This window comes from Cynocephalus volans, chromosome 12 (assembly GCF_027409185.1).
Source record: "Cynocephalus volans isolate mCynVol1 chromosome 12, mCynVol1.pri, whole genome shotgun sequence".
Lineage (NCBI taxonomy): Eukaryota > Metazoa > Chordata > Mammalia > Dermoptera > Cynocephalidae > Cynocephalus > Cynocephalus volans.
The window spans coordinates 23,446,227-23,468,758 of NC_084471.1; the positions used below are offsets into that span (position 1 = coordinate 23,446,227).

The 22,532-nt window shown below is 39.7% G+C and overlaps 1 protein-coding gene across 5 annotated transcripts in view; it reads right to left on the bottom strand.

The window, feature by feature from the left end:
* The window catches only part of NR1H4 (nuclear receptor subfamily 1 group H member 4), a 65,851-nt gene extending 45,896 nt beyond the window's left edge, over window positions 1-19,955 (bottom strand). For 3 of the 5 annotated variants that reach the window (XM_063075472.1, XM_063075471.1, XM_063075470.1), the window contains exon 1: window positions 19,877-19,955. In XM_063075472.1, the coding sequence (XP_062931542.1) occupies window positions 19,877-19,955 (79 nt within the window). Of the gene's footprint in view, window positions 1-3,830; window positions 3,940-19,876 lie in introns of those variants that run through there. The other 2 variants (XM_063075469.1, XM_063075468.1) reach the window with 1 other exon arrangement.
* Between the last annotated feature and the right edge of the window lie 2,577 nt (window positions 19,956-22,532).

Here is a 22,532-nt window from a genome sequence, read left to right on the forward strand (position 1 = left end):
ATCCTGTCTGGGCCTCCCTTTCCTCATCTGTAAAAAGAAGACTCCATGCTAGATAATCTAGTTCTTCTTTATTATCTAAAATCTCCATATAAGATTTTAGGAGCATTAATATTCGGGGATTTTCTACAATGGCAAAGTGGAATATATACATAGTAAATGTTGACGACAATAATGCATTCTGCATTAACCCAGGAAATGACTGGACACACAATATATAGTATCTGCAAAATCAATTTCCTTTCTTTTATGTCTGATTTATCCATATGAAACCAGCATAAGATTAGTAGATCTAACAGACAAAAAATTTCAGTAATGGTGCTTTGTTTTATGACCATGAAATGCAAGGATAAAGATATGGAATTAATAAACCAAAAAGAAAAGATAAGATGTAAGCAAAATCCTGATTTATTTTATAAACAAATATGACTAAAATTTCTGGAGCAAACAGGATTGAAAAGAACTAAAAAATATTAAAAGCATTAGTTTCACTTATACCTAGATTTATCCTCCAACCTTTCTTACGACCCTCAGTCCCCATTCCTCCCAGCCCCGTTTCTCTCCACCACAGGTCTAGTAAGGTTAAGTAACTTGCCCAAGGTCCAAACAACCAATTAATGACAGAATCTGAATTCCGTAGACTCCTGGGAAATGTGTAACTTTTTGTCCTCAGATGACAATTCCAAGATTTCTGAGCATTATTTCAACAAAACAAATATTTTCATAATCAAGAAACACAAAGGAGTCCCAACTCAAAGCAGATAATGATATCAATGTCATATCAATCTCTAGAATCATCCAGATTAAAATGGAAAACTTTCACAAAGATACAGATAATATTAGGCTAAAGCAATAAAATATGGTAGAACTATGAGAACCGTTCACAATAATATGAAAGAATGCCTCTCTTCTCAAAGCACGTCTCCACAAAGTAAAGAGGAAAATGTACAGGCAACCAAAATGACCATCGTGGCCAACATATTCCAAAATGGTTGGACAGAACAGCTTCCACAATTACCTGACCGTGAGATCTTAAACACTGCCTAACCTTTTTCTGTTTGAATTTCATCTGTAAAAATGGGATTATTAACACCCAGCCTTACTATGTCATAAGGTAGTTCTGAGTATAAAAAACAGCTGTTAAGAAAAAGTTTTGATAAGTCAAGTACCATTAAAGGACATGTTTCCTGAAGAACCTAGCAAAATCCTGATTTTAGTGATAGTTAATTGATAGTTAATTAGTCATTATCAACACAGTCTGTTTTGAGGACATAAGTATTAGGATAGTTATTTCATTATAAATATATATTGAATACTTGCTATTTAGCAGACACCGTGTTAGGCTCTGAGGATACAGCAGTGAACAAGACAGACAGACAAGGTCCAACCTTGGGGAAATGAGTACCAAAAATAAATAAATAAATAAAAGGCCCAAACTTTTTCTTTCTTTTCTTTGTGTATTGGGGTTGGGGGTTATGTCAAGGACTGTGACAAAAAAGTAAACAAGTAAACAAATACAAAATTGATAGAGAATAAAATGTGGAGGGGGTAGAAGTAATTCAACTTTAATTTAGAATACGCTTTTTGAGAAGATAAATTTATTTTTATTTTTATACAATTTAGAAGGGGAAATATGTATTAATATTTGGATTTATGAGCACATTTTTTGGAATCAGTCTACCAAGGAGTATGAGAATTTGGATTCCTTTGTGACAAGAAATTCTCTATGAGAGTTTAGAGAAGAGTTCTTATATGGGAACACATAGGAAGTCTGAGAACCGCTGAAAAAGAAAGCAAAATTCTTCTGAATAGAGGGTCTCTACTTTTCAATAGACTCTCTAAAGGAGTACCACCCAAAGGAACTTTCAGGGAAGGTAAAAGGTTTTGTATCCACCAATATGGTAGACACTGACCACATGGGGATATTGAATGCTTGCAATGTGGCTAGTGATACTGAGGAGCTGGATTTTAAATTTTATTCAATCCTAAATAATTAAAATTTAAAATTAGATAGCCAGGTGTGGCTAGAGACTGCCACATTAGACAGTGCAGCTCTAAGGAGTTTGTGACCAGAACCACCGTGCTCCCAAATGGGAAAATCAGGTTCACGTAATAGCGAAGGCACTTTCCCATGACCTCGTAGTTAATTTCTGATGCTCCTGAGAAAGGGTCTGCGTTATGGCCAGTTTTTCATCTCTGGGACAAAGCTGACCATAGTAAATGTTTAATGAATGTTTGTTGAATTGAAGTGAATGAAAAAAATTGCCTTTTTGGCCTTCCTTTATTTCCTAACCCATGCTTTCTTGACTAGATGACACAGCTTCATTTGTGAAATTGTTTGCTGTTCCTGGCACCTGGCCTTTGGGATGTTGGTGCCTCTCCCTGCTTTGTCAGCTGAACACCTCCTCTGTGAGTCCCGCCCCAGTTACCCCAGGAGGAATTAATCTCTCCTACCCTCTGTACAGACTTCTACTATAGCACTTATCAGGAGCAGGTACAATCGTTTTTATTTATTTATGGGCTTACCTTCCACACTAAACTAGAGGTGGTATGACATCCTAATTAAGAGTGCCTTACTGAGTGGAAAAATCTTGATTCAATTCACCTGCTACTTGCTAAGATATCTGAACTTGGGAAAGATATTGAACTTCTTTAAACTTCTGTTCCTTCCTCTATAAAGTTGGAATAACATAGCACCTATGTGAGAGGTTGTAACAAGGATGAACTAAGACAGAGAATGTAAAGTACATAGTGCCTGACACAATGTAAACATTCAATACATTTTTGTTATTGTTGTGGTTAGTCCGTAAACTCTTTGTGGGGAAATTTATTAGATTATATTCCCTTTTTTTCATTCCTCATACCTAACACAATGCCTGACACATAGTAAATGTTTAATGAATGTTTGTTAAATCGAAATGAATAGAAAATTTGCTTTCCCAGCCTTCCAACTAATTTCTATTTCTAAATACACTGTTGGTCACTTTAAAACATCCATTTAAAACAACATGATATGCTGCCAAGTCTATGATCAAAAATAGCTCACAATTGAAATTATTGTAAAAATGTTTAAAATTTCTTTTTGCTAAGTTTCTGTTTTGAGAAAATATTAAAATAGTATTCATATTATACTGTGTTTTAATTATAACCTATGTTTTAATCCAGAGAAAACAATAGCCTAGGCTTAAAGCTCAACGCTTTGCATATCTGATTTGCCATAGACTGTTGGGAGAAACCTGCTATAAAACTAGTTCTTTAAATTTGTGTTTTTCAATCTCTTTTTATTTATTATTTTTTTATCACAACCCATAGTCTGAAATATACTTTGTATCATGACCCTTGTACACACAAAACAAAATTTTCATGAAACGACTCTCATCCTTGCTTCTTGAGGGGCACTCTAATGTTTCTGTTCTGTTCTATTTTATTCTACTTTTTAAAGCTGGCCATAAGTCACTAAATAGATTCCATAATCCCCTGGCATCTGAGATTGCCATTTTAAAAATACTGCATTAAATAATATACTTTAAAATAATTTTTCAAGTGTCCTTTAACATTATGTCAGAACTGTTAAATGTTTTACTGAAAGAATGGTGCTAATTTGACATAATATCCAATGAGGAATTTTAGGGAAAACATGCTTAGATGTAATCCCGGTAGGGTACTCACCTGCTTATAACCCTAAAAAGTTCACCCCATCTCAACCTCCCACCCTGATCTTCTGTGTCTGAGTCATGTTCAACAGCGATCAATTGCTATGATCTCAAACAAAAGTCTCCCAGATTTCCTCAGTCCCATCGTGGAAGCAAGAGCACCTGTGAGCAGTGTCCTACCTTTCGCAGGCTTCATACTCATCATTTCCGGGACAAATCCTGACAGCGTGCAGCTGTGGTGAGGATTAATGTGACTCGAATTTTCTAACCCCTGAAACTGCATTACCATTCTTAGCTTACTCACAGAGACTGAAACTGAGACTAGGTAAGGCAAAAGAGAGGCCAGAGGTTGTATGGTTTACTGATTAACCTCATTACAGAGCAGAATATTTGTAAATGTTTATGACAAAGGTCCTCGATGCCAAATTGCCTAGTAAGCTGGAAACCAGCCTCTTAGATAAACATTTTCATGGAGCACTTTTCTAGTTTAAGAACTTTTAGAGGATAGATTTCTGTTCAGTGGCTCTAAAACTGGATTTGGAGGTCAAGTGCCAGGCTCAAGGTCTTGACATTTGTTCCTGTCGAAAAGCTACAGAATGCTGTGATTTTGTAGTGTCAGGAAGCATTAACGCTTAATGCTTAACCATGTAAGGTCTGGAGGCCAACTGACCAAGCCAACTGGGTTTGTATCCAGTGATATAGGTTGAACTGAGCCTCCTCCCAAATTAGTATGTTGAAGTCCTAACTCTTAGCAGCTCAGAATGTGACCTTATCTGGAGGTAGGGTTATGACAGAGGTAATCAAATTAAAATGAGGATTAAGGTGGGCCCTAGTCAAATGTGATTTGTGCCCTTAAAATGGGAAATTTGGACACAGAGATAGATACACATAGACGGAAGCTGATTTAAAGAGACAAAGAGAAGATGGTCATTTACAAGCCAAGGAGAGAGGCCTGGAGCAGATTCTTTCCTCACAGCCCTCAGGAGGAACCAACCTTGTTGGCACCTTGATTTTGGACTTCTAGCCTCCATCACTGTGAGATAATAATTCTGTAGTTTAAGCCCTCAAGTCTGCAGTACCTTGTTCCAGAAGCCTTAGCAAACTAATATATCCAGTCTTCTCTTGGCACTTGCTGGCTCTGTGGGCCACGGAGAAATTCCTAAACTATTTTCTGCCTTTATTTTCTCATTTGTAAAGTGAGGCTTATAATTATACAACCTCATAGAGTTATATGCATAGTAAACTTAATAGTATTTATATAATGCTTAGTACAATGGGTGTTTACCCATCATCATCACATTGATGTGAGGATTATTCAGCTTTTGACTCATGTTGTAGCTTGCGTTGCTTATTAAGCAGGACTAATTCCATTTTTTATCTTGTAGCATAACTTCTGGATATCAAGCCTAAGTCTCTTGGTTGTTTTTTTAGAAGAGAGGGCTTTACAAGGGGACTCAGGAGGTCCAGGTTTCAGCCCAGGCATAATGCATCCAGAGGTACTGTGTAACCTTAGCCGAGTCTCTCGGTGTCTCTGAGCCACCCTTGTGTGCATCAACAGATAGAAAACATAGATAATAATTCCTGCCCTGCTTCGCTCGAAGGCTTATTGCGAAGATAAATAAATATGAAAGATATGAAGATAATAAATATGAAAGCAGTTTTGAAAGGCAAAGTGATCTATGTAATGCCACAACTGTTGCTAAGACATTTCTACAGACTTTACAAGTTTACAGAGTGATTCCACGTGCTTTATCTCATGGGATCCTCATGTACATCCTTTGAGGAAGGTGTTACTTGTGACACCCACTATTTCCAGCCCTGTTTTAAAGATGAGGAGAAGCAACTCAGTTGTTTTTCATAGTCACCCAGTTTGCAAGGGATGACGCTGATACTTTAACCCAGGTCTTCTGACTCAAAACCCCACGGCTGGAAAACTAAGGCACACTTGCCATGAAAGAGGAAGAGAGTGGTGGTCTATGGGTGTATTTCGGTTTGGATGGCTCAGTCTAGAGTCACCCTTTGCAAAGCTGTTCCCACTCCTCAGTTTACTTCTGCTCTCATTCCCCTCTCCTCACAATCCCACAGCTATCCTAGCCTTGAGAGGATCTTAGAGGGAGACCTACCCAGAGGATGTGAACCAAGACCAATGCCCCCTGAATCTTCTATTTGGAGTTTTCCACTGAAATAAATGGACCTGTCTGCTGCCCTCAGAAACACCTATAAGGGGCTTCAAAAAGTTCATGGAAAGATTCGTATTACCTCTTAATTTTATTTTTCCATGAACTTTTTGAAGTACCCTGGTATACTAAATATGAAATACACAGGATGCTGATCCAGGAAACTCATTGCTGAGTGAAATTTACACAGAATGTTGTCATGATATGGCTGGCTGGATCGCTTTGATTCTCTCTCAGCGATGACTAACTGCCTCATTTTTCTTTTTTTCTTTTTTTTTTTGTTCTGGAAAAATATCACCTATTTTATTTTATTTATTTATTTATTTATTATTTATTTATTTTTTTAAATTTTATTTTGTCGAGATATATTGTGGCTGATTATTGTGCCCCATCACCAAAACCTCTCTCCCTTCTCCATCCCTCCCTCCCCCCCAACAATGTCCTTTCTGTTTGCTTGTCGTATCAACTTCAAGTAATTGTGGTTGTTATATCTTCCTCCCCCCACCCCCGTTTTTTTTTTTTTTTTTTTTTTGTGTGTGTGTGTGTGTGTGTGTGTGTGTGTGTGTGAATTTATATATTAATTTTTAGCTCCCACCAATAAGTGAGAACATGTGGTATTTCTCTTTCTGTGCCTGACTTGTTTCACTTAATATAATTCTCTCAAGGTCCATCCATGTTGTTGCAAATGGCAGTATTTCATTCGTTTTTATAGCTGAGTAGTATTCCATTGTGTAGATGTACCACATTTTCTGTATCCACCCATCTGATGGAGGACATTTGGGCTGGTTCCAACTCTTGGCTATTGTAAAGAGTGCTGCGATGAACATTGGGGAACAGGTATACCTTCGACTTGATGATTTCCATTCCTCTGGGTATATTCCCAACAGTGGGATAGCTGGGTCATATGGGAGATCTATCTGCAATTGTTTGAGGAACCTCCATACCATTTTCCATAGAGGCTGCACCATTTTGCAGTCCCACCAACAATGTATGAGAGTTCCTTTTTCTCCGCAACCTCGCCAGCATTTATCGTTCAGAGTCTTTTGGATTTTAGCCATCCTAACTGGGGTTAGATGGTATCTCAATGTGGTTTTGATTTCTATTTCCCGGATGCTGAGTGATGTTGAGCATTTTTTCATATGTCTGTTGGCCATTTGCATGTCTTCCTTAGAGAAATGCCTACTTAGCTCTTTTGCCCATTTTTTAATTGGGTTGCTTGTTTTTTTCTTGTAAAGTTGTTTGAGTTTGAGTTTCTTATATATTCTGGATATTAATCCTTTGTCAGATGTATATTTTGCAAATATTTTCTCCCACTCTGTTGGTTGTCTTTTAACTCTTTTAATTGTTTCTTTTGCTGTGCAGAAGCTTTTTAGTTTGATATAATCCCATTTGTTTATTTTTCCTTTGGTTGCCCGTGCTTTTGGGGTCGTATTCATGAAGTCTGTGTCCAGTCCTATTTCCTGAAGTGTGTCTCCTATGTTTTCTTTAAGAAGTTTTATTGTTTCAGGGTGTATATTTAAATCCTTAATCCATTTTGAGTTGATTTTAGTATACGGTGAGAGGTATGGATCTAGTTTCATTCTGCTGCATATGGATATCCAGTTATCCCAGCACCATTTGCTGAAGAGGCAGTCCCTTCCCCAGTGAATGGGCTTGGTGCCTTTGTCAAAGATCAGATGGCAGTAGGTGTGTGGGTTGATATCTGGATTCTCTATTCTATTCCATTGGTCAGTGTGTCTGTTTTTATGCCAGTACCATACTGTTTTGGTTATTATAGCTTTGTACTATAGCTTAAAGTCAGGTAGTGTTATCCCTCCAGCTTTATTTTTTATTTATTTATTTATTTTTTTCTCAGCATTGCTTTGGCTATGTGTGGTCTTTTATTGTTCCATATAAATGTCTGGATAGTTTTTTCCATTTCAGAGAAAAATGTCTTTTGAATTTTGATGGGGATTGCATTGAATTTGTATATCACTTTGGGTAGTATGGACATTTTCTTTTTTTTTTTTTTTTTTAATTTTATTTTGTCGATATACATTGTGGCTGATTATTACTCCCGATCACCAAAACCTCCCTCCCTTCTCCCTCCCCCCCTCCCCCCCAACAATGTCCTTTCTGTTTGCTTGTCGTATCAACTTCAAATAATTGTGGTTGTTATATCTTCTTCCCCCCCCAGTTTTGTGTGTGTGTGTGTGTGTGTGTGTGTATGAATTTATATATTAATTTTTAGCTCCCACCAATAAGTGAGAACATGTGGTATTTCTCTTTCTGTGCCTGATTTGTTTCACTTAATATAATTCTCTCAAGGTCCATCCATGTTGTTGCAAATGGCAGTATTTCATTCGTTATGCCTCCAGCTTTATTTTTTTTGCTCAGCATTGCTTTGGCTATGCATGGTCTTTTATTGTTCCATATAAATGTCTGAATAGTTTTTTCCATTTCTGAGAAAAATGTCTTTGGAATTTTGATGGGGATTGCATTGAATTTGTATATCACTTTGGGTAGTATGGACATTTTCACTATGTTGATTCTTCCAATCCAAGAGAAAGGGATATCTTTCCATCTTCTTGTATCCTCTCTAATTTCTCTCAGCAGTGGTTTGTAGTTCTCATTATAGAGATTTTTCACCTCCTTGGTTAACTCAATTCCTAAGTATTTTAGTTTTTTGGTGGCTATTGTAAATGGGCAGGCTTTCTTGATTTCTCGTTCTGCATGTTCACTATTGGAGAAAAGAAATGCTACTGATTTTTGTGTGTTGATTTTGTATCCTGCTACTGTGCTGAAATCATTTATCAATTCCAAGAGTTTTTTTGTAGAGGTTTTAGGCTGTTCGATATATAGGATCATGTCATCTGCAAACAGGGACAGTTTGACTTCATCTTTTCCAATCTGGATGCCCTTTATTTCCTTCTCTTCTCTGATTGCTCTGGCTAGTACTTCCAACACTATGTTGAATAGGAGTGGTGAGAGTGGGCATCCTTGTCTAGTTCCTGTTCTTAAAGGAAAAGCTTTCAGCTTTTCCCCATTCAGGATGATATTGGCAGTGGGTTTGGCATCTATGGCTTTTATTATGTTGAGATAATTTCCCTCTATACCTAACTTATAGAGGGTCTTTGTCATGAATGAGTGCTGAACTTTATCAAATGCTTTTTCAGCATCTATAGAGATGATCATATGGTCCTTGTGTTTGAGTTTATTAATATGGTGTATCACATTTATTGATTTGCGTATGTTCAACCAACCTTGCATCCCTGGGATGAATCCCACTTGATCGTGGTGAATAATTTTACATATGTGTTGCTGTATTCTGTTTGCTAGTATTTTAGTGAGGATTTTTGCATCTATATTCATCAAGGATATCGGCCTGTAGTTTTCTTTTTTGGTTATATCTTTACCTGGTTTTGGTATCAAGATGATATTTGCTTCATAGAATGAGTTTGGGAGATTTGCGTCTGTTTCGATCTTTTGGAATAGTTTGTAAAGAATCGGTGTCAATTCCTCTTTGAATGTTTGGTAAAATTCTGCTGTGAATCCATCTGGTCCTGGGCTTTTCTTTGTTGGGAGCCTTCTGATAACAGCTTCAATCTCCTTTATTGTTATTGGTCTGTTCAAATTTTCTACGTCTTCATGGTTCAGTTTTGGGAGCTTGTGTGTGTCCAGAAATTTATCCATTTCCTCCAGATTTTCAAATTTGTTGGCGTATAGTTGTTTATAGTTGTCTCGAATGATTCCTTGTATTTCAGATGAATCAGTTGTGATATCGCCTTTTTCATTTCTAATTTTTGTTATTTGAGTCTTCTCTTCTTTTTTTTCATTAGCCATGCTAATGGTTTGTCAATTTTATTTATCTTTTCAAAAAACCAACTTTTTGATTCATTGATCTTTTGAATTGTTTTTTGGCTTTCAATTTCATTCAGTTCTGCTCTGACCTTAATGATTTCTTTCCGTCTGCTAACTTTAGGTTTGGATTGTTCTTGTTTTTCTAGTTCTTTAAGGTGAAGTGTTAGGTTGTTCACTTGCCATCTTTCCATTCTTCTGAAGTGAGCGTTTAATGCAATAAATTTCCCGCTTAATACTGCTTTTGCAGTATCCCACAGGTTTTGGTATGATGTATCATTGTTTTCATTAGTTTCAATAAATTTTTTGATTTCCTGCTTGATTTCTTCTTGGACCCATATGTCATTAAGTAGAATCCTGTTTAATTTCCATGTGTTTGTAAGGTTTCCAGAGTTTCGTTTGTTATTAATTTCTAGTTTTAATCCATTGTGGTCTGAGAAGATACAAGGGATAGTTCCAATTTTTTTGAATTTATTGAGACTTGATTTGTGACCTAATATGTGATCTATCCTGGAGAATGATCCATGTGCTGATGAGAAGAATGAATATTCTGAGGTTGTTGGATGGAATGTTCTGTAGATATCTGCCAATTCCAATTGGTCTAGAGTCTTGTTTAGATCTTGTGTTTCTCTACTGATTCTTTGCCTAGATGATCTGTCTGATATTGACAGTGCGGTGTTCAGGTCCCCTGGTATTATGGTATTAGTGTCTATTTCCTTCTTTAGGTCTAATAGAGTTTGTTTTATAAATCTGGCTGCTCCAATATTGGATGTGTACATATTTATGATTGTTATGTCTACTTTATGGATCAGTCCTTTTATCATTAAGTAGTGTCCCTCATTGTCTCTTTTTATGGTTTTTAGTTTAAAGTCTATTTTGTCAGATATAAGAAAAGCTACTCCAGCTCGTTTTTCTTTTCTGTTTGCATGGTAAATCTTTTTCCATCCTTTCACTCTTAGTTTATGTGAATCTTTATGGGTGAGGTGGGTCTCTTGAAGGCAGCATATAGTTGGGTCCTCCTTTTTGATCCAGTCAGCCAGTCTGTGTCTTTTGATTGGGGAATTTAAGCCTTTTACATTAAGAGTTGTTATTGAAAAATGTTGGTTTATTCCTAGCATTTTATTGGTTGTTTGGTTGTCTTAGGTGTCTTTTCTTCCTTGCTTTCTGATTTACTGTTTGGTTTCTGTGTTTGTTGGTTCCTTAGGTTGTAGATAGCGTTTTTGTTTTCTTGTTTTCTCTTCATGAATGCCATTTTTATTATACTAGTGGGTTTTGATTTTTCTTGGGTTTTTGTGGCAGTGGTAGTTATTTTTCAGGAACCAAACCCAGTACTCCCTTGAGGATTTCTTGTAAGGGTGGTCGTGTGGTAGTGAACTCCCGCAGTTTTTGTTTGTCTGAGAAATATAGTATTTGCCCTTCATTTCAGACATATAGCCTTGCAGGGTAGAGTATTCTTGGCTGGCAATCTTTGTCTTTTAGTATTTTGAAAATATCATCCCATTCCTTTCTAGCTTTTAGGGTTTGTGATGAAAAGTCTGATGTTAGCCTGATTGGGGCTCCCTTATAGGTGATTTGATGCTTCTCTCTTGCAGCTTTTAAGATTCTCTCTTTGTCTCTGAGTTTTGCCAATTTGACTATAACATGTCTTGGAGAAGGCCTTTTTGGGTTGAATACGTTTGGAGATCATTGAACTTCCTGGATCTGAAGATCTGTGATTTTTCCTATACCTGGGAAATTTTCTGCCACTATTTTGTTGAATATGTTTTCAATGGAATCTCCATTGTCCTGCCCTTCTGGAATACACATGACTCGGATATTTGAGCGCTTAAGGTTGTCTGATATCTCTCTCAGATTTTCTTCAATGTCTTTGATTCTTTCTTCTTTCTTTTTGTCTGCTTGTGTTATATCAAACAGCCCATCTTCAAGTTCAGAGGTTCTCTCTTCAACTTCGACAAGCCTGCTGGTTAAACTCTCCATTGTGTTTTTTATTTTGCTGAATAACTTCTTCAGTTCAGCAAGTTCTGCTACATTTTTTTTCAGGACATTGATTTCCTTGTACATTTCCTCTTTCAGATCCTGTATACTTTTCCTCATTTCATCATGATGTCTAGCTGAGTTTTCTTGTATCTCATTCAGTTTCCTTAGAATTATCACTCAAAATTCCTTGTCAGTCATTTCAAGGGCTTCTTGTTCTATAGGATCTAGAGTATGAGATTTATTAACTTTTGGTGGTGTACTTTCTTGATTTTTTGTATTTCTGGTATCTTTTTTTTGATGTTTATTCATTGTGGCAGGGGGTTTCACAGTCCACTGGTTTGATACTATTGACTAACTAAGATGTTGCTGTGGTTGCCAATTTGGTATGGCTACCTCCGTGACTGCTCAGTTGGCCTCTAGTGCCTTGTGTTTATGGTTGCCTCAGGTCTTGGGCCTCTCCGGGGAGCTGCCTTTCTGGTCAGCTTGGACTCTGCTGGGCTGGTGGATCACGTACCACAGGGTGTGTGATCTCTGTTGAGCTTTCACTTCCCGTGCAGGACTTCTCCCTGTTCCGTATGGTCTGGCCCAGGCTGTTGGATCATGTACTGGTGACCCCACAGGGTGTGTGGTTTCTGTCGAGTCTCCGCCTCCTTCACCGCACGTCTCCCCACTCTGTGCACACTGGGCTGGGCTGGGACGTGTCTTCTGCAACCCTCGTCTATCAGCTGGGCCTTCAAGACCCTGCTCGGCACTGCCTCGCCCAGGAAGTCTACCAGGCTTCTGCTAGGCACAGATGACCGGTCACTCTGGGTGCCGTTGTAGCACTGTAGAGCTTTCTCGGGACTTGTTCACCTTTGTATCCCCCTGGCATGGACCGAGTCTAGCGCCCGCCTGCAATCAGCTCTCTGGCAGGTTCAAGCGGACTTGGGAACTCTCCTACCACACTATTCCCAACCAGAAATTGGTTAGGCGTTTTTCCAAGCTGGTGGCCGCAGAGATTGTTTTTGACTCCCAGTAACAGGAAGTTTACCGGGGGCCGGAGTCCAGGGTGTGGTGGAGTGACAGTCGGCCCCGCCTGTACTTCTTTGCCCTCCCAACACTGGCCTGGGACACCCCACGCCACCAGCCCCGCCAGAGAACCGCGGAGAGAGTGGGAGGGGAGGCCAGCCCTCAGGCCCCGGGAAGCCCCGCGCTGGGGCAAGCAAGTGGGAAGGCTCAGTGAGGAGCCGAGCCGGGCAGAGCTGCCAGCACCTGGGAAAATGGAGGCACAAGCTGGGTGGGCGTCAGCCCTCGAGCAGGGCCGGGCCAGGGGTCACTCACAGGGCTGCGTCAGGTCGGGTGCTCAATCTCTGCCTCTGGTTTGTCGCCTTCCCCGTTCTCGACCACTCCCGCCTCGGGCTGCTTGCTCGGTCCCACGGCGTGGCTCGGGCGTTTCCCAGGAATCTTCTTTTATGCCAGCCTGAAACCTCGAATCCTGAATAGAGCAGCTGGCCGCCTTCAGCGCAGCCCTGGCCTCCGGGATCCTGTCTGCATCCACAGCAGCCCTGGCGCCATGTTCCCTGTTTAGAGACTCGTTTTTGCAGCTATGAAACAGTTCTTTTCCTGCTCCATTCTTCAAAGCTGTTGCCTGTAAATGAGGCAGCCTCTCCTGCCGAGGGCAAAGTGGCAGTCAGCCCCCATGACCAGCCAGCAGCAGCGGTCCTCCCTTAAGAAATGGCAAGAGGAAGGTCCACAAGTTTCCCAGCTGTCTGAGGCCCAGTGGCCGCCTTTTCCACCTCAGCTACTCTGCGCCAACCGCCGCAGCCACCGCCATCTTGAAAAACCTTCATTTTTCTAAACATACACTTCTTCCTGAAGATCTGTGCTCTCTGATACAGTAGCTGCTAGCCATATATGGCTATTTAAATTTATTTTTTAATTTAAATTTAAACTAATATAAATTAAATTAGAGTTGGTTTCTCAGTCACACGAGTCACTAAGTATTCAATAACCACATGTAGATAGTGGCTACTGTATTGGACAAAGTAGATCTAGAACATTCCCTTTATCATAGAAAGTTCTATTGCACAGCACTGTTGTAGATGGTACTTGGAGGCAATGTGACTGATCTGCCAGTCATGGTGAGTGGGGCATCAGCTAGGAAAGCATAAAAAAGGGAAGTCCCAGAGCAAATGTTAGCCATGCTTTTCTTAGAACTATCTTTGAGAGGAGACATGGCCAACAGACTTTGAGTGATGCGATCTCAGTGAAAAGACTCTTTCCGCTGAGAAAGCGAATAAGAGTATTCTCTTAGCCTGAAGCCTTAAACATTCAATTTTAATTCCTTGTTCTAATTACGTTTTGGTTGCCTACTTACTACTTATGGAATCTTAGGCAAATTATTTAACATTTTTAAATATTCATTTTCTCACCAGAAAAGGGAAATAGTAATACTATCAACCTTATAGGAGCGTCATGAGAATTAATATTAATGGTAAATAGAGTACTTACAATGTGCCAGGCATTCTTCTGAGCACTTTAATAAATAAGGCAAATAACTCTCACAGAGTTAGGGAATTCGGCTAAGACCACAGAATCGTAGATGGCAGAGATGGAATTGAACCCACGCAGTCTGCTAACAAATCTAAAATGTACTTAGCATGATGTCTGACACATAGAAAGCACTCAAGGAATGGTAGTTGTCATCGTCACAATTCTTTTCATTACTCTAAGCTTATAAATTTGCAATCTAGTTTTATAGTCAATCTTTCTCAGCTTGGTGCCCCTGAGACTCTGTTTCTTAGCCCACAAGGTTGAGAGCTAAGCCCTAGACTACAATGGAATCACCCACCAGCTGGCCAACTTTATAACTCTCCATCTCATAGTGAATGATTTTTCCAAACGATAAATGCCCTATCTAAAAGAAGCAGTAGTCTATTTTGTAATAAGGACAGGCTCATTCAATACTTCTTTCCTTCTCCGATTTCTTTACTCTACTAGCAAGAATATCAGATCTGAGATTCCTTGGGACACAAAAATCCAAAACCACAGTAAATTAATAAAAACCTTAGAGATTGCTTAGAGCTGTGAAAGATATGTGGATAAGAGAGAGTAGTGACAAAATATTTCAAGTATGCTAAAACAAAGCTTGATTTTGTCTGAGACAACAGTAGCTTTCCATCTTCTGGAAACTTTCAGCTTTAATTCACCCCACAAGTCAGAACTACACTCACTTGAGTTGAACTCAGTGAGATGGAAAAATACCTTAAATCAAATGTCAGAAATGTTCTACAAAACTGCATCTCAAAACCTTTAATTGTATTCTAAAACATCTGACTGATTGTGTAACATCTGGAAGATTCTTTTAATTTAATTTTAAGACAAGAGGCAAGAACCAGATTCCAAAGTGAGTATCTTCAAAGAAAAATAAAGCATGCCCAGAGAAAATGGGCACAAACAGCTGAGTGAAGCATAAAGCAAGAAGCAGCCAAAGGAAATGGAATGTAAGTGAACAGGACTGTGTGGGATCTGCCTCCTGCCACTTGCCAGGCCTTGTTCAGAATGGCCTAGTTCAGAAAGACTAGTAGATACAATAATAAAAATAATAGAAAACCTGGATTCCAAAGCTGTTGTTAGCAATGCTGTAATGCCAAGATGAGACAGAACATGTGTTTCCTTCCTTAGAGCACTGAAAAATTTATTTACATATTATTAACACTTGTTGGCTCCCTGAAAATTCTTTGCACTTAACAATGCTAAGATAAACAGTACTTCCTTCTTGGAATGAGTGCAGTGGTATCTATCATCTCAACAGTTTAAAAGGTAACAACTACATTTCAAATCTGGATTAATTACCAAGTTTTATGATGCCTTGCACATGACAGAATACTTTCCCACCCAGCCCATTCATTCCTCCCAAGGAGCTATGAAGTGAAGGTCATTATCATCCCTTTTTACAGGGGAGAAAACTGAAGTTCAGAGAGTGTCACTTGTCTCTGGGACTTTATTTCTTTCAGTTCATTCTTTATTTCCACCAACATTCAGTGAACTTTTCCCAATATCACTGTGCTGAGTTGGGACTCCACTGCCCTGGCAACTTTCTCTTGCTTCTTCTGTCGTGTTACCAGAATGCTTTGTCTATTTACGTGGCCTTTAAAATTCTGTGATTTTTAAGTTTTTAAACTACAATTTGCTAAAAGAAAATATAGATTTTAACTACTATACCACCTCCCATCCTATTCACTGTGTCTAACTGTGGAAAGCTGTGGACTTTGTCATTATTACCTTTTATTATGCACTTATAGCATAAAACATTGCCTTCTTCATTCACAAGAGACTCCTTTCTTAATCCACTAAATTAATCTTTGACCAAGTTTCCTTTCTGGACCTCCCAAAGGAAAGGAGACCTATCTCTGCGAGGTCACTATGTCTTTCCATTTCGAGTCCTCCATGTGGATTCAGTTACTGATGGGTTAGATTCCCATCTGGATTTGTCAGGGATGTCTGACAACAGGATAAATTAAAGGACCTCAGGAAGGTGATTGCAGCCCCATCTCTATAATTCCATTCTGTTCAAGCTTCTTTCTTTCTTTTTCCAGTGTGGTGTCACATCCCTTCAGCCTGCCTGTGACTTGAGCTGCATATGCCAGCTCTGACCTACCCCGGGCTGGCAGCCTGTCGTTTCAGACGAGCATGATGCACGTCTGCTTGCTTTCTGCCCAGAACTTCTCCTATACTACAGGAGACAGCTTCGCCTGGCCACAGGACAGTCCAGAAGTACAGGGGAGTTAATGCCCCGAGGGATGACCTCAGCCAACAGGAGCAGAAGCCGGTTAGGAAACACTCCAGTTCAGACCCCTGAGCTCACCATTCTCTATGTGGCTCCTGGTGGCATCGAGACCATCTTGCCCACAGCAGAGACTTTGATAACTCGCCTGGATGGGTTTTCTCTCCTTCCCTACCTCATCGCCCCACTCCTGGCTTCTCCTCCCGCCATCAGCTCTCACATAAACTGCCTGCACCCAAGTCCTCGCTTCAGGCTCTGCTTTTTGGAGTAACCATTTGCATGGGTGAAGATACTTCCCCTTCACTTTGAGCAAAGCCTTTGGAGAATGAGGGACCCATGGCCACCTCTAGAAGAGGCTGAAAGGTCATTAGTGTCTCCAGCACCCATTAGTGAGTATTCTATAGTATTTGTCTTTAGTACAGGTCATCCCAATGTCTCAAAGTAGGGATTTAATTATGGTCTTTATAATGACCTGCAATGTGGAGGACTATGCCCGGGGCCACCTAAAAAGGACTTGCCAAGTCATGTACCAGATGAATACCACTGAGTCACCACTTTCTGGCATGGTCAACAGCAGCATTTTGTGGACTCAAATGTTAAAACTAGACAGAATCTTAGAATTCCCAGCCTAATAATCTTTCACCAATTGAACTTGGGTGAGTTGTTTAGCCCGCACAGCTGGTTAATGGCAAGCAGGGTCCAGAGCCACCTCTTTAGACTTTCTATTGCCCTAAATAAAAATGAGAAGACAAGGCCCTTCCAAGTCCATTCCAGACTTTGGGGCTTTGCACGTTCTAGTCCCTCCTCTGGAAGTATTTTTCCCTGGCTTCTTGTCTTTCAGTCTCAGCTCAATTGTCAACTCCTTGAGGCTTTCCCTGACCACATGTGACAGCAGCCCATCCATGCAGTCTGTGATCCCACCCTGTCCATTTTCTTGAAGCACTTATCACTCCCTGATGTTATTTAGTTTATGTGTTTATTTACATGTTTATTGTGAGTCCACTCCCCACTAGGATCTCGCCTGTCTTATTCCCTGCTTTCTTCCAATGCCCAACACATCGCTAGTGCTCATGGTTTGAATGGAAGAAATGACAGCTATCTGTATGCTCTACTGTAAAGCTCACTTGTCCTTATGGTAACAACGTGATGCTGTTTTCAGTACACAGTTGGAGCACTGGAAAGCAGTTCAGCTTTCTGGCTGGTTGAACCCATGGTTAAGCACTTCTGAATCTCTGGCATAACTTAAGATCCAGTAGTTGTGAGTTAGGCCCTGCGGGCTACTCATCCGTGGGCCACAGTCTTTTCCCTGGTATCCTCCACCCTCAGCTCAGAGAGGGGCCATAGAATCTATAAATGTCAGTGGGACATACAAGAAGATGGAGAGGAGGAATAAAGCAATCAAAATTTCCTTCCTCCTCCCCTTTGGCATACCTTTAGCTCAGGTATGTTGGGTGGAGTGAGACTGGGGCCCCTGAGGAAAGAGATTTGGAAAGAATGCTTAGAGCTGGCTCTAGGGCTTAGTGGGGAGAAGGGAAAAGGAATCTCAGTGGTCACACATGGTTCAGATTAGATTACTAGAACAGGGGACCAGATAAAGATTTGGAACCTGCTCCAGCCAGGAAAAACAGCTGTGCATTACCCCTCGGGCATCTTGTGTTATGTATGCTCAAAAATGTAAACGCAGTGTTAGTAAACTGGATAAGAACGTGGTCCAGAAAAGAAGGGATGAGGAAACTGTGACACAGGAAGCAGGAGTCAGTGCTCCCTCAGCAGTCCTTTTCAGATGCTTCTAACCTGGCAGCTCCTTCCTAACTTTTTCCTTATTTATTGAGATCTTTTTCACCTCCTGGCTGCTGAGGTCAACCTGCAACCTGATGTGCTTGCTTAAAGCTAAGCAAGTTTGTAAGAGAAACCCTCCAATTTCCTCCCTGTGTACAAATTGGAATTGAATAGATTGGTTTGATAACAATGACACCAAAGTTCAGATTTGGAGATCTCAACATGTAATCATAAAATTTTAGAGCAGAAAATGAGAGTTTTTATTTGAAGAAATAATCTTAAGTGGAATTTTCCTTAGTCTGTGGTAGGTACCAACTGTCCTAATTATTCTGTGAGTTCCAGTTGGAAGGACAAAAAAAAAAAAAGATGTTTTTACATTGATTTTTCTAAAGAGCTATAGAAGAGAAGGCCAGAAGCAAATGGTCAAGTGGCCAGACACAGAGGCAGGGCCTCCCATAACCCTTGACTTCATCCACAGGCTGAAGAAAAGCCAGTTGGGAAAAATAAGATGGAGCAAGTACATGTGAAAATTGGCATTTCTTAAAGAATTACTGCTGCCTTTGGTCTGTCTGAGAGTTACTTATCAACATCTCTTTTTCCCTAAATGTCTTTCCCCCTTCCCTTCTATTATTTATTACTGGATTCTTATTTATCAAGTGCATACTAGGACTCATAAAATATGGTCACTTCACTTAAATGTTCTTATACTATATGGGGGCAGGTAGACACGCAAATAGGTAAGACAAATAATGACTTCTCCTTGGAAATGACATGATAAACCTTTACACACTAAAATGCTAATGACTAGCAGTTAATAGTTTAAACTATTAGTTAATCTCCCCCAGTGGTGTCTGCAACCAAATAAGGGACTATGCTTTAACACATTGAACTTTGTGGAATTTCAAGTGTTTGCATTTTTACTCTCGTAGTCTACCATGGTCCATATACTAATGTAGGGTGAAAACTAGGAGCATCCAAGCTTCCCAGCAGGGCTATTATGCAGAAGGCAATTATTTTAAGAGTAGCAGAAAGGCTCCCTGCCCCACCTAAAATATTGCCCCTGCTGACTCTTTGCTAATGTTCTCAATTGAATCTCTCTATAATGAGATGTTTTTCATAAATGCATAACGTGGAGCAATATATCATTTTATGGTATCATCTAGTTACAGATCTACTGAAAACAACTTAGTACAATTAGTACCAATTCAGCATAAGTGACTAATCCCGACACTGTGCCATAGATCCCCCAGCACTGGAGGAGTGGTGGAAAGGAAACCTACTGCAGACCTATAAACCAAGCAACCTCAGCCTTTAAGAGGTATAATATTAAACCACAAGAATCATAATTTCATACTTTAGTACCTGCTATAATAATATTAGAATTAGCCCTAGAGCAGAAATCACTTTCTATTCCCAGCTCTGTTAATTATCTAGCCTCATGGCCTTGGGCAAGTCACAAAGCTCCCAGAGTCTTGCAGTCCTCGTCTATAAAAAGGAAGACCATTCGGCTCAATGAATCCAAGGTCCAATCCATGGCTAACTTTGCAAAGTGGCTAATATTTATGGAGGACTTAGAAGGAACAAAAACATTTTCTTGACTCTCCGTTGGACTCATCATCTAGGCTTTTTTCTCATGTATTTCCAAACTGTAGTCTGTTTTTGTTGATATTCGAGTGAACTTGACAACTTACCAAATATATTTTCACAAAGAGAAAATTCATCTGTGGCTGGTAAATGGGAGTGTTCGATGAGATTCATTTTTGATCCCATCAAACTTTTCAATTTGAGAATGCACTTTCGTTATGGTGGTCTTCAAGAAAACACTCTGAAAGGCAAATAAATAAATAGTTTGTGGTTGCAGGGGCAAGGGTGGATAGTTAAGAGAAATAGGGAGAGAGAAGAAGCTAATTTACAAAAGGATGAATGGCTTCCTTTGTAGGTATATTGCCGTAGTCTTTCTGAATGTATCTTTTCTCAATATTTATTATTTTTACACCTTGTATGGACTTAAAAATGTCCAAGATGTGTGCTTTCAGAAAAGATACTCTGTAACTTATCTAGGAAAATACTGTATGTTTTCATTTAAATTTCAGCACTTGAGAGATTTGGGCAAGATATGATGAAATTTGGTTGTGTCTTTATTTGTTTTATATGTAGAAAAAGCAGAAACATATATAAACGCTTTGATTAAAAATGGGATGAATCCATGATTATTATCTTAAATTTTATTACAAATTTGAACAGGTCTTTATAAACACATGATAGTAATTTAGAACCACTTCCTGCTGGAATTTTCTTGACTATTTGGGCATTACGTCAACAGATCACAAATTTAGGAAGTATTCCCCCAGGATCATTTTTACTTCTGCCTTTCAGAGAAAATTTCAGGGGCTTGGCTTGTATTTTCCCGCTCATGGTCTACCTTGGTCATATATTGATCTAGGGTAAAAAGAGGTATGGTAGAATGAAAAATAATGGTAAATCTCACCAAAATATCTGATGTTTCATCCTGTAGAAATGTCCAGAATAAATCCAAGAATCCAAGAGAAGCAGTGTTACTTTGAGCTAACTCTCTAGGTCTTCTTTTCTCCCTTCCTCCTAAGTTGTCTTCTATTTCCCTAAAGAAGTAATTTGAAAGATGGAATAATAAAAGATGTGCTGTCAGAACCTCTTTCCCAGGCTGTTTTCTGAGGATGATTTTCAAACTTGTTTATCCTGTCTCCACCGAGAAATATTTTGTTTACAAACAAATAGCTATTTATAATTGCTGCTCAGGAAGGGAATATCAGGTTCTATTGGACAACTATTTATTTCATTAGAATTTCTCCATTATTCATGTCTCTATTTCTTCTTCTCTAACTCACCAAATGTCCCAGCTCAAGCAGAAGTGAGTTTCAGATACATTTGGCTGCTGGTAAGGTAGTCCACCAGAAACCTATTTGCTTCATTCATTCATTTATTCATGCTTTCAACATTCATTGAGCACTTATTATGCATTCAGCCCTGTGCTGGATCTTTGGAGATAAAATGTCAAAAGGAAAGAAAAAAAAAAAAGCATCCATGATTTATGACATCAAGCTTCATGAGGAACAGAGACGTTTAACAAATGTCACACAAAGACATACATAATTACATATTTTCATGAAATGAAAATGAACAGGACACTCTTAATAGTAGAGAGATTTAGGTGTGAAGAGATAGGAAGTCAAGAGATAAGGAGGTGGCTGAGAGAGGACATGATTTCAAGGGCAATTTTTTGGTTTTTTTTTTTTTTTTTTTTTTTTTTTTTTTTTTTTTTTGTCTTTTTTGTGACCGGCCGCACCGCGCTCAGCCAGTGAGCGCACCGGCCATCCCTATATAGGATCCGAACCCGCGGTGGCAGCGCTGCTACGCTCCCAGCGCCACACTCTCCGGAGTGCGCCACGGGGCCGACCCTCAAGGGCAATTTTTAAAGATGGGCAATACTAGAGCACATCTGCATTGCAAAAATATCACAATTCAGATGTGCTCCTGTCATCAGACAGGGAACGATATGCAAAAATGAGACAGAGAATCCTGAGAAAGAACACAAATAGTGCCACTATGGGGGTCCGGCCATATCTGGATCCACCTAGTAAACCAGTGACATAGCCCTACCAACTGGCAATCCACCTGATAAACCAATGGCATAAACCTACCAACTCTACCAAATTGTACTACCAAACTCTCCTATCCAATAAGACAAGGGCTCTGTTGGGAGAAAACCCATTCAAAAGTCAGAGGGAGCTAGTAACCATGACCTTCGCCTCAAATCAAAGCCTCAGTCATTAAAGAAATGCATAATTTTCAGTGTAGCCCTGTTTGACCAGTCCATATTAGATTCAGGAGGCCTTCCTTCCACCCAGAGGTGAGAAGGGAGAGGATGTAAGTAAAATGAAGTCTGGAAACAACTGAGGTATAAGACAGACCCTGCCAACAGAATGCAACAGTAGGAGAGAGAGAGCTCATTTCAACTCCACCCTCACCTTCAAACAGATCTGCCACATACAACAGTAGAACTTTGAACCCCAGAGGGCTCAGGGCCTTTCTGGGGCAATTATGAAACAGCAGCAGCACCCAGGTACTGTTGTAACCCAGGTAGATGTACCCAGCAGAGGAGTCATGACTACTGCTTGGGCACCACTCTGCCCCATGGACTCAAGAGTAGTGGAAGAAGAAGAAGCCAGAACAGACTTGATTATGAACATGAAGAGACTCTAAGCCACACCTGAAATACTTGGGGGGGCAGAGGAGGGAGGCCCTGAAAGAGAGCTGGAGGTCCCGAGGGATAAGCCATTAAAAGTTGAGTTGTTGCTATTAACGGAACCT